This window comes from Pocillopora damicornis, chromosome 10, assembly GCF_964200805.1.
Source record: "Pocillopora damicornis chromosome 10, jaPocDami1.2, whole genome shotgun sequence".
Classification (NCBI taxonomy): domain Eukaryota; kingdom Metazoa; phylum Cnidaria; class Anthozoa; order Scleractinia; family Pocilloporidae; genus Pocillopora; species Pocillopora damicornis.
The window spans coordinates 3574398-3588313 of NC_142679.1; the positions used below are offsets into that span (position 1 = coordinate 3574398).

At 38.0% G+C, this 13916-nt stretch overlaps 3 protein-coding genes across 4 annotated transcripts; 2 read left to right on the forward strand and 1 right to left on the reverse strand.

Moving 5' to 3' along the window:
- Nucleotides 1-702: 702 nt before the first annotated feature.
- LOC113684708 (SUMO-conjugating enzyme UBC9-B) lies at nt 703-4807 on the reverse strand. Its single transcript, XM_027202102.2, has 7 exons — nt 4691-4807; nt 4340-4403; nt 4158-4177; nt 3288-3360; nt 2604-2713; nt 1634-1713; nt 703-1277 (listed from the first exon to the last, which is right to left on the reverse strand). Exons 1-7 carry the CDS (start codon nt 4781-4783, stop codon nt 1208-1210), a joined length of 510 nt encoding a protein of 169 aa, XP_027057903.2. The 5' UTR covers nt 4784-4807; the 3' UTR covers nt 703-1207.
- On the forward strand, nt 4719-8817 carry LOC113684707 (uncharacterized). Its single transcript, XM_027202101.2, has 3 exons — nt 4719-5006; nt 6175-6628; nt 7562-8817. The coding sequence occupies exons 1-3, from the start codon at nt 4851-4853 to the stop codon at nt 8110-8112; spliced, it is 1161 nt and encodes a 386-aa protein (XP_027057902.2). The 5' UTR covers nt 4719-4850; the 3' UTR covers nt 8113-8817.
- A 311-nt stretch (nt 8818-9128) lies between these two features.
- LOC113684730 (uncharacterized) lies at nt 9129-13741 on the forward strand. Of its 2 annotated transcripts, none has more exons than XM_089184650.1 (2): nt 9129-9269; nt 11079-13741. In XM_089184650.1, the coding sequence occupies exon 2, from the start codon at nt 11325-11327 to the stop codon at nt 12615-12617; it is 1293 nt and encodes a 430-aa protein (XP_089040776.1). In that variant the 5' UTR covers nt 9129-9269; nt 11079-11324; the 3' UTR covers nt 12618-13741. The 2 variants fall into 2 exon arrangements, with proteins under 2 accessions (XP_089040776.1, XP_089040777.1); XM_089184651.1 differs by lacking the exon at nt 9129-9269 and adding an exon at nt 9464-9678.
- Nucleotides 13742-13916: the final 175 nt, after the last annotated feature.

Consider the following 13916-nt stretch of genomic DNA (forward strand, 5'->3'; position numbering starts at 1 on the left):
GACATTAACCAGAAATTTTGGGCTTATTTGTTAAGTGTAATGGTTTGTGGCCTTCACAAGAGCCTCATGGATTAAGGTCAAGATTTATCGTGATATGAAAAGTTCACATTTAAAATTTTAAGTTAAAACTTGTTTTTTCCACTCCTTTATTCACAACGCACATACTGAACAGCTTACTTTCTATCACACACCATGAAAGATAAATTAGGTTTTTCTGTCTGTCTGCAATATTTTTGTTTTTTGAAACTTATGCTCTTTTCGGTGACAAAAATGAAAACATTAAGTACACAAACTGTCCCATCTCAACCCATCTAGCCAAAAATATAACTCTTACATGCTACACATGCCTATGTGTTTTCTGAAGTGAGTGTAACAAAGACATAGCATGAGCAATTTTTTTTTTTTAAGAACATGTGGTTAGGTCCAACAATAACCCAACTTCCAGATTGAAGACACATAGGAAACCTTGGGACCCTATTTCCAAGGAAATGGACATGGGTAGGTTTTAAAATCAATTTTCAATGTTTGGGTGATGTTCCTTTTTTTTTTTTTTTGACTGCAATGCAGAAGTTGGGTTTATCTGGAATTTCAGTCAGAGGTTTACTCCCTCTGTGAAACCTAATGCAAAGCTATCATGTAAATTTTGTGAGACACTGATTATATGATGATAATGTAGCCTAAGAGCAGTGCAGGAAAATAATATTCTATTGGATGTAAACTTTATTTCATCCATCCTTGTGTAAATACACTTCTAACCAGTGAGTACATGCACAAATAAAATGTATGCAAAACTGTCCAAAGCTTGAGAGTTAAACATTTGCCTTTGAGACTGTAATGTATTTGCACTCTGTTCATAAAGGAGCATCCCAATGACCTAGTTTGTTAATGAAATGAATTTTGGGCCAAACTTTAACCAGGAATTTCAATAAAAGCCAGTCACTGGTGGTCCGCCATCACTATGAGACCTCTTACCACTATGTTTTTTAGCATGCCTCTAGTAACCCTCACAGAGAAAGGGGCCTACAGTATGGCCCTTCTTCTGGGCACTGGCACCATTTACACCACACACTGGATTGTTTACACCCTGTGCAAGACAAAAAAAATTCATCTGCCTTGCTGTCTGGGTTAATAACAACTTCCTTGTGTCACCTGTCTGTACAACCTTCATGGAGCATCTATTATCTTATCAAAAATATAATTTATTTTTTCAGCTGCCATTTACAGTCATTTCTTTAGCTTGTTTCTTGACTCTTTCTTCATATTCCATTCTGCTTTGACTGCAAGAATAGAAAATGAGACCATCAGTAAGACAAAATTTGGTGATTTATCCACTATATGTGACTCCTGTACTATTGCACTACATTTCACCACCTGAACATCTAAAACAGGCCAAAAATGGGAGGCAGTACTCAGCCTTCAAACAGTTTTGTAGCTGAGGTTCTCTATAAAGGATAGATTACAAGACAACTTGGTCTTGACATGTCAAATAGCTTCTACATCAAAAGATATAAAGTAGCCAGACAATGAACAATTCTCTGACAACACCTTGAACAACTACTGTTACCAAGAGCTTAATAAACTCAAGTACAACACTATGCATTCCCTTAAGTTGAATTATCAAGATCAAACTCACCAATAGACTACATATGCTTCAGCCTGTGCTGGTTCATGGAAGTTTGGTTCACTAAGCAACAACTGAATTCCAAGAAGCACCTGAACAGGAAATAAAAATATGACATAACAGCAAAACATCACACGCACTTTAAACACAAACTTTGCTCTAAACTTCAGCATAGATCAATTCCAACTCTGGGGTCCCTCAGTATATATCAGCCTAGTGACTTTGTATCCTTAATTGCATCATTAAACACTTTGGTATGACACCACTCTTTCGGTGTCTGATATTTATACTATGCAAAAGATGAACTGTTTTAAACCTTTGACCCTTAAAAGTCAAGAACACCTAATTTCTTCTTACAACATCAGCAATGAGTCCCTCATTAAGGTCAGGAAAATAGTTAAAAGGAAATGATCACCAACAAAAGAAGCTCCTGATAGTTTAACAAATTCTCCTGGTCAGCACCTTAAGAAATGCATTGAGAACACTGTGGAGAATATGCATACTGATGTAAGGGCATAAAGGGTGTAAAATAAGAATGGTAAGTCATTAGGGGTACTTGACAAAATAATGTGGATAAGCTTTATCTGATCTTAACCCTCAACAAGTAACTTCTCCCTATAATATCAACGCACTATCCAACAAACAGGTAACGAGAATACTCAAACTTATCAGGAAGCTGTTATCTTGATCTGGCACCAAATTCTCAAAAGTTATTTACAAGGAAATGTGAAGCAGCTGGAGGGGAGAATTAACAATCAGATCTTGGGTGTTAAAGGGTTAATGTAGTTGGAAGAGAAGGATGATGAAAGTTACTTTGATGATCCAAACCAACTCATACTGGTTGAAAACCCTGACATTGTTTTTTTATTTCCTACAGAACTGTTAAAAAGGCTCCAAATATTGAATAAGATCATGTTTTTATGCCTCCTTAAGAATTTTACCACAAACTGTATTTATCTTCAACTTTTAAATCACAGTGTACCTCTTTGGTCGTAATTTGTGGCTTCCAACCTTTATTCTTGTCAATCAAGGACAAGGAAACTTTACCAGATGGAAAAACATTTGGATGCAAGATCACAGGATTGAACACACCTACAATGTAAATACATGGATATTCACACAACTGAATGAAATTATTAGATAAGTTTGAATGCACTCAGGTATCTTCTATAGTTCTAAGTCCACTGAGTTGGTAAAAGCCTAGCTGCCTATGTCAACCCCAAGCAGGAGGTATATGAGGGATCAGAGGCATGAAAAATGAGACTAAACCCTTTGCCTTCTTCCCACTACCTTGCCCAAGTTGCGCAGCAGCCACAATAAAGGCCTGCTTGCTGAATATTCATTCCTGCACTTCCTTGCTGTATGATGAAATAATGGCCATAAACTGACCAACCCATCGATGACATCATTAACAAAGTGGTGTACCAAATACAATTGTTCACAAGAATATATGTTGCAATTTAAAATTTCAGGCTACAATGAATTTAAGCTGAGTTTGATTTGTCTTCTATTTGTTTAAGGAACTACAGTAGTGTATCTGGAACATTGAGGAAACACAAATCAAACTAGTGTGAAACCAATTTTTGGCCTTCAAATTGAAACTTTATAGTTACATGCATGCAAATGATCAATTTTAAAAGCAAAAAAGTTGGAGGAATTTACTTACAGTTAGGTGGAGAGAATGGATAGTCTTGGGAAAATGAAAGCTCTAGCTTGTACATGCCACCTTCCCACATTGTCTAATTTGAAAAACAATTATATGAAAGTTAACATTCACAAATTCATATTCAGTTAACTAGGTTTTAAAATAAGGTTGGCAATGCCATTTGCACTCATTCACTCAATTAGAGGGAGTAAGAGCAAGCCACCTAGAGTGTTATTCAAGTTTTATATATGATGCACAATAAGTCAAATACTGGGGCACTCCTAGCTCAACTATTTTCAAAGTTTTCATTTAGGAACCTTAAAAAATTTTGTTTCTGCTATTTAAATGATCTAGTGTTTAGACCATAAAAACTTGCTGTAATACTGGCAGAAACAGATCATCAAATTGGCAACTTTCCTTGAAAATTTTATCTCAAAATTTTTCTCTAGTTTCTGAGGCAACCAAAGTGGTCTTGGCCACCTAAATGTGTTTAAAATGAAAAAACCAAGAAACTAAGAGCACACTTATAGGTTAAAAACCTATCATCTATTGCTGTAATAAATCCATGGAAAACTAAAGTGTATTTCAAAAAAGAAATACACATTACTGTGCTTTCTACCAGTTTACCAGCATAATAACCCACTTAAGATGTTGTGGGAACATGATAAGATGTGGGAATCACAAGCTAGAGGTGAACAACAAACTTTTCAAGTGTTCTCCCAATATCCCTGGAGGTTCAGTGTGTTGATAAGCTCATAAAAAGTGCACTCTATTGATTTAATAAATCTGTACCCAGCTGGTGATGTCTTTCTACATTTATGGTAAATTAAAGGTGACCCTGCTCAGAGGGTAATTTGATTTATATAGATAGCATGTAAATATCACTAATACCCTTTCTGGTCCTGGAATGGCTGTGGAGAAAAAGAATATCAAGTTCTTAAAAGTCAGGGTTCAAAGACAGCAATAGATCACTATAAAATAATCATTTAATTTCAACAAAGCTTCCAAAAATAACATTAACTGGCAAAAAAAACTACTATAGTAGAACTTAATTCACCACCGCTTAATCTCACCACATCTCCAAGTTAGCCAGTCAGTTTCTCCTCCGTCCTTCTTTACAGGATTAGCGATGAAGTCCTGAGCATGAACAAACAGTATTGAGGAATTAGTTATTGCAGCACATTCAAAACATAATAGCCCTTTTAAAACAACACAATCAATCAGTCATGTGTTGGAGGAGCTGAGGAGAAGAAAACAATTGGTGTTTCCGGTGAAATCCTGTTTTCCATCTGAAATTCCGGAGTGACTTTGCGGGAATATTAAGTGACGTTTTGTACAATAACTTAACACGAGGCCTTCTTCCAAAATCCCTTCACCGATTTTCTCCTTAGAAATTTAGACACGATAGTTATTAAAAAGCAAACCTTAGGATGACTGTGTTTCCACGCCCTGTACTCCTCTTTTAGTCTTTCCACTGGATCAACTTGTTGAGCTGAATGTGATCTCGCAGCCGCCATTTTGAAATAAGCGCGCTTGAAACAATTTTTGGTCAGTGGTTTTACACATTAGGTTATAAAAACAATAATGGCGGCGAGTTATTTTTCGTTTTGCGCTAGAAGTCTGTGTTTATTTCCTTCTCAGAAATTTCGATACTTTTGTACTCAAGGTGATTCGCACACCGTTCATGTTCCTGTGATGTTGAAAGAATGTCTCAGCTTTCTTGCTCCTCGTGACGGACAAGTAAGTCGTTTTTATTCCTTTTTTTAGCTGAAGTCATGGGTGTCTAGAGTTTCGATTTTCCTTGAAATCGAACCCATAGTAATTCTGTTGTTCCTGGTTTTGGACAAGGTTTCGCATACTTTTAAATGGTATATCTCCTGACGCTCTTTCACTGGCTCTGGCTTCAATTTTAGTCCTCATTAGGTTGCCGTCCCTTGTGGAATTAAAACAATTGCTGTAGAATTTGCAATTTTAGATGAGAGAAGCCGTAGTTATTGTTTACGTCACCTTAATAAGATCTAGATTAAAAATTTACCAAAATAAACTAAATCCACCAGTTTATTAAAGTAAACTTTTATACCGTGACTACGTTAGTTGAGTTTGTACATGTAGTTATACAAATTCCAGGACGGCTGCTACTGACGATTGAAGTCCTTAGCTGATTTAGTTTTTTCCTGTTAGTTATATGTCTTGAGTGTGACTCAAATTTGTCATTCAAACAAAATTTTCTGCTTTATAAAGGGATTCTGCACTTAAATAACTTCACATCTCCCTGTCTTGCCTTAGTTTATTACTGCAATTTGCATTGGTGGACAGGTGCCATGTTTTGCTCACCTTCTGGGAGCAAAAGGAAGGAAAAAAACTTTGTGGTCATTGGACAAAAATGACAACAAAAAAATGCAATTCTTTCAAAATGTTAGTTCTAAATGAAGAACTATGATATTCAGACAACTGGGTTGGCTGGGACCCCTTTTAACAGTGTCTTTTATCATTAGTTTTCTCCTATTTCTGTCCTAGTAACCCACTTTAAAGTAAGCCAGGCAATTAGAGCACAAAAAACTTAACAACACCCTATCTTGTGGTTACCCCATAAGACCTTAGAGAGGTCCACACCAAAAGGCCAAGGCCTTGTTTCTCAAATCAGGTATCTCTACAATTCAAGTTTACATTTGTTTAAAAAATCTGGGACAATTAGGACAGTGAAATTACTGATTGTTTGGGAATAACCCAACATAAGTAAACCGGCCTTAATGGTTTAAGTAGTGAGATGAGAGTCTTTTGCACTTAACCTACATGTACACTGAACAATAGTTCGTTGTGTTTTATTATTCTTATAGTTTAATGTTATAAACTAAGGGTAATGGAAAGTTATCACTATGATATCTTTTATTGTCTTTTGCCATTTTAGGTGTTTATAGATGCAACATTTGGATCAGGGGGACATACAGCAGCAATCCTGTCAAGTGCAAAATGTAAAGTTTATGCCTTTGATAGAGATCCAGATGCTATAGAAATAGCAAACATCCTTTCAGAAAGACCTGAATTCAAAGGAAGACTAATTCCCATGTTGGGGAAATTCAGTAATATCTTTGAAATTTTGAAAAGCCAACGTGTTAAGAAGGAGTCTGTAAACGGAATCCTCCTTGATATTGGTGCATCAAGTGTACAATTTGACAATCCAGAGAGAGGGTTTTCATTTTATAAAGATGGTCCTCTTGATATGAGAATGGGAGAGAGAGATGATATGCTGGAGTCAACAGAAGGCAAGAGGTTGCTGATGACAGCAGCTGATGTTGTGAATTCTATCAATGAAACAGAACTTACTGCTGTTTTGAGACAGTATGGACAAGAAAAAGAAGCGGGTTAGTGGCATTAACTTCCAAATGATAATAGAGGATACTACTCCATTAGGTACTAGCAATGTAACAAAATTGTGAAAGCTGGAAAATACCACCTTGTGGATTAATTACTATCTATTGGATGAGTGTTAATAAAAGAGACACGCTTTGATTTTTAATGTTAACACCTTGCCTTGAGGGAGGAGTTAGAGAGCTTTGGACTTTGAGGGGAGGGTTCCAGGTTCATTGACTGGGGCCAATGTGTTGTGTTCTTGGGTGAGACATTTAACTCTCACAGTACCTCTACAATTGGAGAGTATAAATGAATGCTGACAAATTGTCAGGAACTGCTAGCATCCCATCCAGGAGTGGTTCATATAGCAATACTCCTCGTCACCTCATTTATGGAGGGCTAAATATGCTCTGAATTAAATATTAACTTCTTTTGATTGCTTAGTGGCTTAACTCAAGTGTAATGTGGCCTATGGCTCTCTTGGATTAAACCTTGGGCAGAGATTTTCATACACATTTATGTATACTAGAGGAAGATACTTTACTCTTGCACTGCTTCTCTCTTAATCCCAGAATACTCGTGGGTTAAAAGTGAACTTTCAGGAAAGCCAATCCTGGTTACAGTAGGGAGGGTAATCTGAACTGGATAAGCACCCCTCCCAGGTGAAAAACATGGCTCATAGTGGGTTTATGTAGGCTGGATTACCAGCCTACATTGATTACTGCTTGTTTGGGAAATAAGCCAGTGCTCACCCCTCCCCTCTCCCCCCCCCCTCCCTCCCCCCATTGTTCCTTCTTGGGAGGATCAAGACTGTACTCAAAAAAATGGCGGAAATTGAGCCAAGGGTCTATGTTTACTCACAAAGAATGGAAAGAGATTCAGCACTGTGGACCAGTCCACCATAGTGCTATAAGTATAACGTATTCCTTAATTTTTGTTTTCAGTTCGCATTTCAAGAGCAATTGTCAGAGCCCGGTCAAAGATGCCGATACTTTTCACAAGACAGTTAGCAGCCATTGTGACTGCTGCTGTTCGTCACAGCCGGTCGGACAGATTTGCGCGACCTATTCACCCAGCAACGAGAACGTTTCAAGCATTGCGCATACTCGTAAACGATGAGCTAAATGAACTTCAGTGCGTCCTAAAAGCGGCGCATAAACTTCTCCGTCCTGGCGGGCGGCTAGTGGTCATTTCATTTCATGCTTTAGAAGACTCTATTGTTAGGCATTTCTTTAAAGATGCGAATTCTGAGGTGAGTTACACGCGATCCAGAACAAACGTGGCGGGCAAAGCGAAAACAAGCGCTTGGTTGCCACTTCACAAGAAAGTTATTTATCCCACCGACGAAGAAGTTTATCTCAATCCTCGCTCACGGTCTGCTAAATTACGAGCTGCTGTAAAAGTGGATAATTTAGTAATGGATTTAACTGAACTCACCAGCTGGTTAGACAAGAATTCAGGGGAAACGTTTTACAATGGTTCAACTCCAGTCTGAACATCTTTGGAGCATTCAAAGTGGGAAACTGTTACTCTTTTTTATTTCCTGAGAGAAGTGTCCATTTTTTGTACTCAATCGTGGCTGTTTTAATGGATTGGATTCTATTTATTGGGAGTATTAAGAAAAACAACTCTTTGGTAATTTTGTATCAAAGGGTGAAATGAACTGGCAAGTTTTGATCTTATCGTCGACTGTAAATGCTGGGAATGTGAAGGAAACGAGAGGAAACATTGAATAACAAAAAAATTATTTTAATACCCAAAAAAAAGCTTCAATACAGCGTTCTTAGCAAAAAAAAAAAACGGGTTAATTTACAGGGTTATGATATACAACTTTAACTTAATTTCTTTGCTGTTACTTTAGATAATCTACATCCAAGTGATTTCCTTCCTTTCTACTTCCTTTCCTTTTCTCTCCCCTCCTTCCTTTTTCTCTAGTGGTTCCTGCGATGATGGAAAAAGAAATGGCATTTATAAGTTTTATTAATATTGGTCAACTCTAGTCGATAGAGGGAGAATATTTTGGGTTCTTGATGTACCATATCATTTTCTCTTTTCATCTCTGTTGATTACGGTTCGATACGGTATTCATTTAGGGGAGACACTCACTTCTTAATTGCTTTCTATATTCTGCCTTTATTCATCGATCAAGTCTCTAAAATAAGTCGCCACAATCATGTTAATTGATTAAAATACTTTTACATCATTGAGTAATCCCATAATGATATTACTAACACCTTTACTATGTTCTCATTACAATACGACCACAGAAGTCTAAAGCTCGTCTTCTTATCTTGCTTATCTGTATTCGTTCCAGAATAATTTTTTTTCAGCATTTTCTGTTTTTCAAGGTTTTACCATTTTGCTTTTAAAGCTCTCAATTCGATCACGCGTGAAAAGTGCAGGTTGACATGCGTAGGCGATAGGTCACTCGTGTCTGCCCTCTCACGCGCGTCAATCTGTCAATCATAATCCGCGACTTAGCCTGTCGCGGATTATGATTGACAGATTGAACCCCTCTCCAACTTGACTTGTCACGCTATCAGCATAGTTAGATCCCTCAGAAAATTATCTCTGCTTACGGCTTTAGAAGTACAGTCTAAAGCTCTGCAAGAAATACCTCAAACACGGGTCTGGACAAAATATTAAAAGAAGGTGGGTGTGAAACATTTCTGTAAATCGTCGCAATACTAGCGCGATGAAAACTGCGAGCAGTTGAGCCTCGTCGAAAGCCCCTGTACAGTTCAAGAGAGATAACACTGGTTCAAAGTATTGAAGTATTTGTTGTTAGGACTTGAGGTTAAGGTTAGGGTTAGGGTTAACCCTGCATGAATTTAAAGACCTAAGTTGAATCATGTAATTGCAAGTTCCAGCTACCGTTTTAGCGAATTAAGTATCTTCAGCAAAATTGTCTCCTAAAGGAATCTTGTCCATACAAGCTACAGTGAGATCCAAAAATTTAAAGCGTGTTTTATAAGCGAAGTGGTAGTCCGAAGATTCGAAATCTTGTCGAGCACTACGAACCGTGATTATCTTTAACACGCAAGATTCTTCGGCATCCATGGTCTGTAACAAATCATTATTCATTAAACTGAATAAATGCCGTGGTTAGGCAGTGTTAGATTTGCTCGAAGTTTTGCTGTTAAAAGGCCTTGAATTTTCATGACGAGGGACAAGCAACCGCGAGACAACAGTGTAGTCGGGCTGGATAGTCGTGGGGTACTTCAAATTTTAACGCCATGTTAATTCGGTACCTAAATTCATTGAAGCTTCAAAAATTGAAGGAAACCACTTTTTATGGAGACTTTGGGAACTGAATTCAAAGATTAACTAAACAAAAGTCCAAATTTTATGCCTCTGAGGTTCGATGATAGTTGTAGCTAAAAAAAAATACGATCAGGGCAAAGCAGACAACGTGCGTGCTTCGTGTTTAAATCAGCCATTTTCAAGACGTCATTGCTCTACCATGGCCACCATAATTTATTCGCTATGGCGCTAATTTACACAAGAAAACAAACCCTTGAAGGATTGGAGTTTTTGTGGTCAGAAAAATAATGTCTTCATTGTGTGAAAGGGGCCTGTATTCTGATATTAAATGACCAAACGTTGTTTCCTTCTTAGATCTCTGGTCGGCGGTTTGAGTTAGTCACACAATATCCACAATCCTTTACCAGTATCAAATCGCTAGTTTAAAACGCTCTATGAAAGTCAATTGACCCAAACTTTTTATGAATTTATGAATCATATGTGGATTATCATGAAATTTTGCCATGGATATTGTCTTGTAAAGTATCTGCTCCCTGAAGTCATAAAATTGTGGCGCTCTTCAATCGAGAGTGGATGCTCACCCCATCCATGTTTCTATTTCATTTTTTTGTATTTTTTTTTAAACACACTTACAATGCAAAACTAAAATCACAGAGAGTTCCACATCATAGTCCGGGGGTAACTGTCAAGCAAGATGGCCAGTTTTAAGATTTTCATTTTCGTGCATACGAGTAACAGGTTACAGGCGTAGATTCAAATATATCACCTCCCATAACAAATTTACAAAAAGTGATAAAAGCGATCTGTAAGGATACTGAATTTGACTTATTTGAGTTGTTTGACCTGCAGCTATATATGTCTTGAATGGAATATAGACAAGCATTTGTCCATTTCTATCAATTCCTGTCATATTGTTAATAATTCTGTTAATGTCATGATTGATTTACTGTGGGTAATACCATGAGCTCACGTGGGAATTCTGAATTCATTTTTGCTCTTGCTGTTGTCATTGGTTAAACATTTTAAGGTGGTTTGACTTTGCTACTTGCTGCTACAACCTGCAACGTGCAGTCTCTAGCTCCCTGCATTTCATAGACTCGGTCATTACTGTTCTATAGTTCAAAGAGGAGAGAGTATCTTCCCCTGAGTCAAAATGAGAGCTAGTTTTCGATCTGTCTGTACTTGTTTCAATTTCAGAAACCATGTTTGCCTTTGCTACAGTTTGTGGAGTGGCTCTAGTTCTGTTGGCCATGTTTATGAGAAGACTGCAAGGTCAGAAACCGAAGTTCCAAAAAAAATTACAACCATGACAACGGACGCCCGCTTGGCATTATAGAAGAATTGTTAAGACATGTCCACGACACGACTGGAAGTCTTATTCCTGCCGACACTTTAGTTTTACGCTCCCAAAAGGAAATTACAGGATCAGTGGTGAGGAAAGCAATGGAACTACTCATGAGAAGACACCCTAATTTGCGCATGTGCTATCAAAAGAACCAAAACGGAGAATATCACCTGCAGAAGATGACAACTCTTAAGGTGGATTTACGAGAGCAAAATACCACCGACTGGAAAAGTGTCATGGAGGAGAGCTTGCTGGAGAAATTTGATGGAAAAAATGGTCCTCTTTGGAGAGTCACCTTCCTTCCAAATGCTAGGTACCAGTCGAACACAGATGAAGAAACCCCAGAAATAACCTCACACCTTCATGAGTGCATTTGCATAGTTGGCTTTCATCACATCATAATAGATGGGCAGTCCTTTTCGAGAATGTTTGCAGAGTTTAAGACGTATTTGGGCAACATACTCAATAATGAAGAACCTCAAGTGTCCTCCATGCCAATGTTGCCACCAGTAGAACTGTACCTTGATGAAGTGACCCCGCCTAAATGGTACCACTTTCTTTTGCCTATGGTATTTGGAATACTGGGCATGATACCCGGATTCACCACACGAATGATGGGAGGATTTGTTCCAAAAGGTAATGCCTTTACCAGAAAATATGGCGTCGAAATCCAACGATATCCGCACATTCAACCAAAGACGAAGATTATTCCCTTAGAGTTTACTGAGGACGAGACCTCAAGTTTACTGAAGAAGTGCAAGGAGCATAAGACAACAGTACAGGGGGCTGTTCAGACAGCAGCAGGTGTTTCCATGGTCACCATGTTAGAGGATGAGAAGCCAGAAGTCCCCACCCGAGTCACAGTCAATATCAGACCCTTCCTGAGATCAGAAGTACCAAATGACTATGCCGGACCGTACTTTCTTGGCGTGGAATGTAAAAACCTGGTGGTCGCTGCTCCAGATCCTAGTGCATTTTGGAATACGGCTAAACAAGCCTCAAATGACATCCATGCCAAACTGAAAAACAACGTACCCATCAAGGAATGGTCAGTCATGAAGTATCTGATCCCAGTGGTATTTGGAGCAATGAGTGAAGAACCTAAAGAAGATGATGGATTCGCTGGACGTTCCCGACAGCTAGTAGTTTTCACTAATTTGGGTTACGCAAAGTTTCTCGACGGATCTCCCGATGATAGCGTCATCCTTCGAGCAAGGTTCGGTTGTTCTGCCGAGCACCAACAAGGAACCATTTTTAGCAACAGCATGATGACATTTAATGGAAAGTTATTTTGGACAGTGACTTATTACAGTAACGTTGTAAGTAACGCCTTAGCCCAGAAGTATGCCAGTTTGGTTAAAGAAACTATTCTTAAAGCGATTGAAATGTGAAGACTTAATCATTACAACTAAACATGATGCTCCAGGTTCGTGATATCAAACTTTTCCCAGCTCTTTCCCAACATCAAGCTTTTCAATTTCTACAAACACAATAGAACCTCGCCTACTCGAACATGGTTAACTCATGCTCCATGGTAACTCGTACTTTTAGCTAACTCGAACCCCCATTTTTGTTTCCCTTGACAGTTGAGTTAACGGGGCTCTACTGCGCATTTAATAATAGGGGGCGACAATCTTAAAGGTGCAGAGAAGATAAATCTTTCAGTCAGCTATGCTCTTTTGATCATATTCACATCAGTACAAAAGGTATATAAACGATACCCTCAGTTCACAACATGTGCAGCTTGTCGAGATCTTGGCTTGTATTCCTTAATGCTTCCTCCACTGTTTACTTATAGAATTCATTCAAGATTCTTAGGCTTGGTCGGCAAGGCATAAAAAAAATATAGCAGAATGATGTATTTTAGATTTGAGTATAATAGCAGAAGTCCTAATGATTTTAGATATATGAAATTCATATATTTGCACTGTGGTGAAGTGAAGTAAAGAAAAGAAGAGCTCCTCGCAGCTAAGAACACTACTGAAACGAGTAGTTGAAAATAGGACCTGAAAAAAATTTCAGGCCCGTACAGGATTTGAACCCATGACCTGTGCGATATCAATACAGCGCTCTACCAACTGAGCTAACAAGCTCAATTGGGTCCAAATATACCATCCAAGTGATGAATAATGATTTTAGATATATGAAATTCATATATTTGCACTGCGGTGAAGAAACGAATGTAAGAGATCCTCGCAGCTAAGAACACTACTAAATTTTTTTAATGTAACAGTTATGATGTCGAGAAAGCCTATCCGACATTAGATCATTTTATTCACGTTACGTATTGCAGTAGTATTAACATGTAAATTTTGAAATTAAGAATAATATAAAAATGACTTTTTAGACAAGTACTAAAACATGTTTCTGTTTTTTAAACTTAAAATGGTCAGCTACCATACTACTGTTTGCTAGAAATAAATTGGATTGTGAATAAACGCCGCCCTCGAATCACGAAAAACTTAATAAACGCCGCGGCGTTTAATCGAATAAATACGGTATCTATTGAAACACTGTGCGGTAGTCACATTGTGTAATTGATTAAGTCGCTTCCTGACAAAACCTAGCACAATCAACAACTGAGAGTTCTCAAACTACATGGGGCTCCACTTTTTTCATCACCAATGGTACCTGATCAGCTGTGCATACATCCGCTCAGTCAAATGATATCAGAGGGAACCTGCTACCAC

Coding starts and splice junctions, on each gene's coding strand:
- LOC113684708 (XM_027202102.2), bottom strand. CDS start 4,783: ATGGCGGCTGCGAGATCACATTCAGCTCAACAAGTTGATCCAGTGGAA. Junction 4,404..4,690: donor GGAAACACAGTCATCCTAAG/GTTTGCTTTTTA, acceptor GTTCATGCTCAG/GACTTCATCGCTAATCCTGT. Junction 3,361..4,157: donor CCATTCCAGGACCAGAAAGG/GTATTAGTGATA, acceptor TTTTCAAATTAG/ACAATGTGGGAAGGTGGCAT.
- LOC113684707 (XM_027202101.2), top strand. CDS start 4,851: ATGGCGGCGAGTTATTTTTCGTTTTGCGCTAGAAGTCTGTGTTTATTT. Junction 5,007..6,174: donor TTGCTCCTCGTGACGGACAA/GTAAGTCGTTTT, acceptor TTGCCATTTTAG/GTGTTTATAGATGCAACATT. Junction 6,629..7,561: donor TGGACAAGAAAAAGAAGCGG/GTTAGTGGCATT, acceptor TTTTGTTTTCAG/TTCGCATTTCAAGAGCAATT.
- LOC113684730 (XM_089184650.1), top strand. CDS start 11,325: ATGGAACTACTCATGAGAAGACACCCTAATTTGCGCATGTGCTATCAA.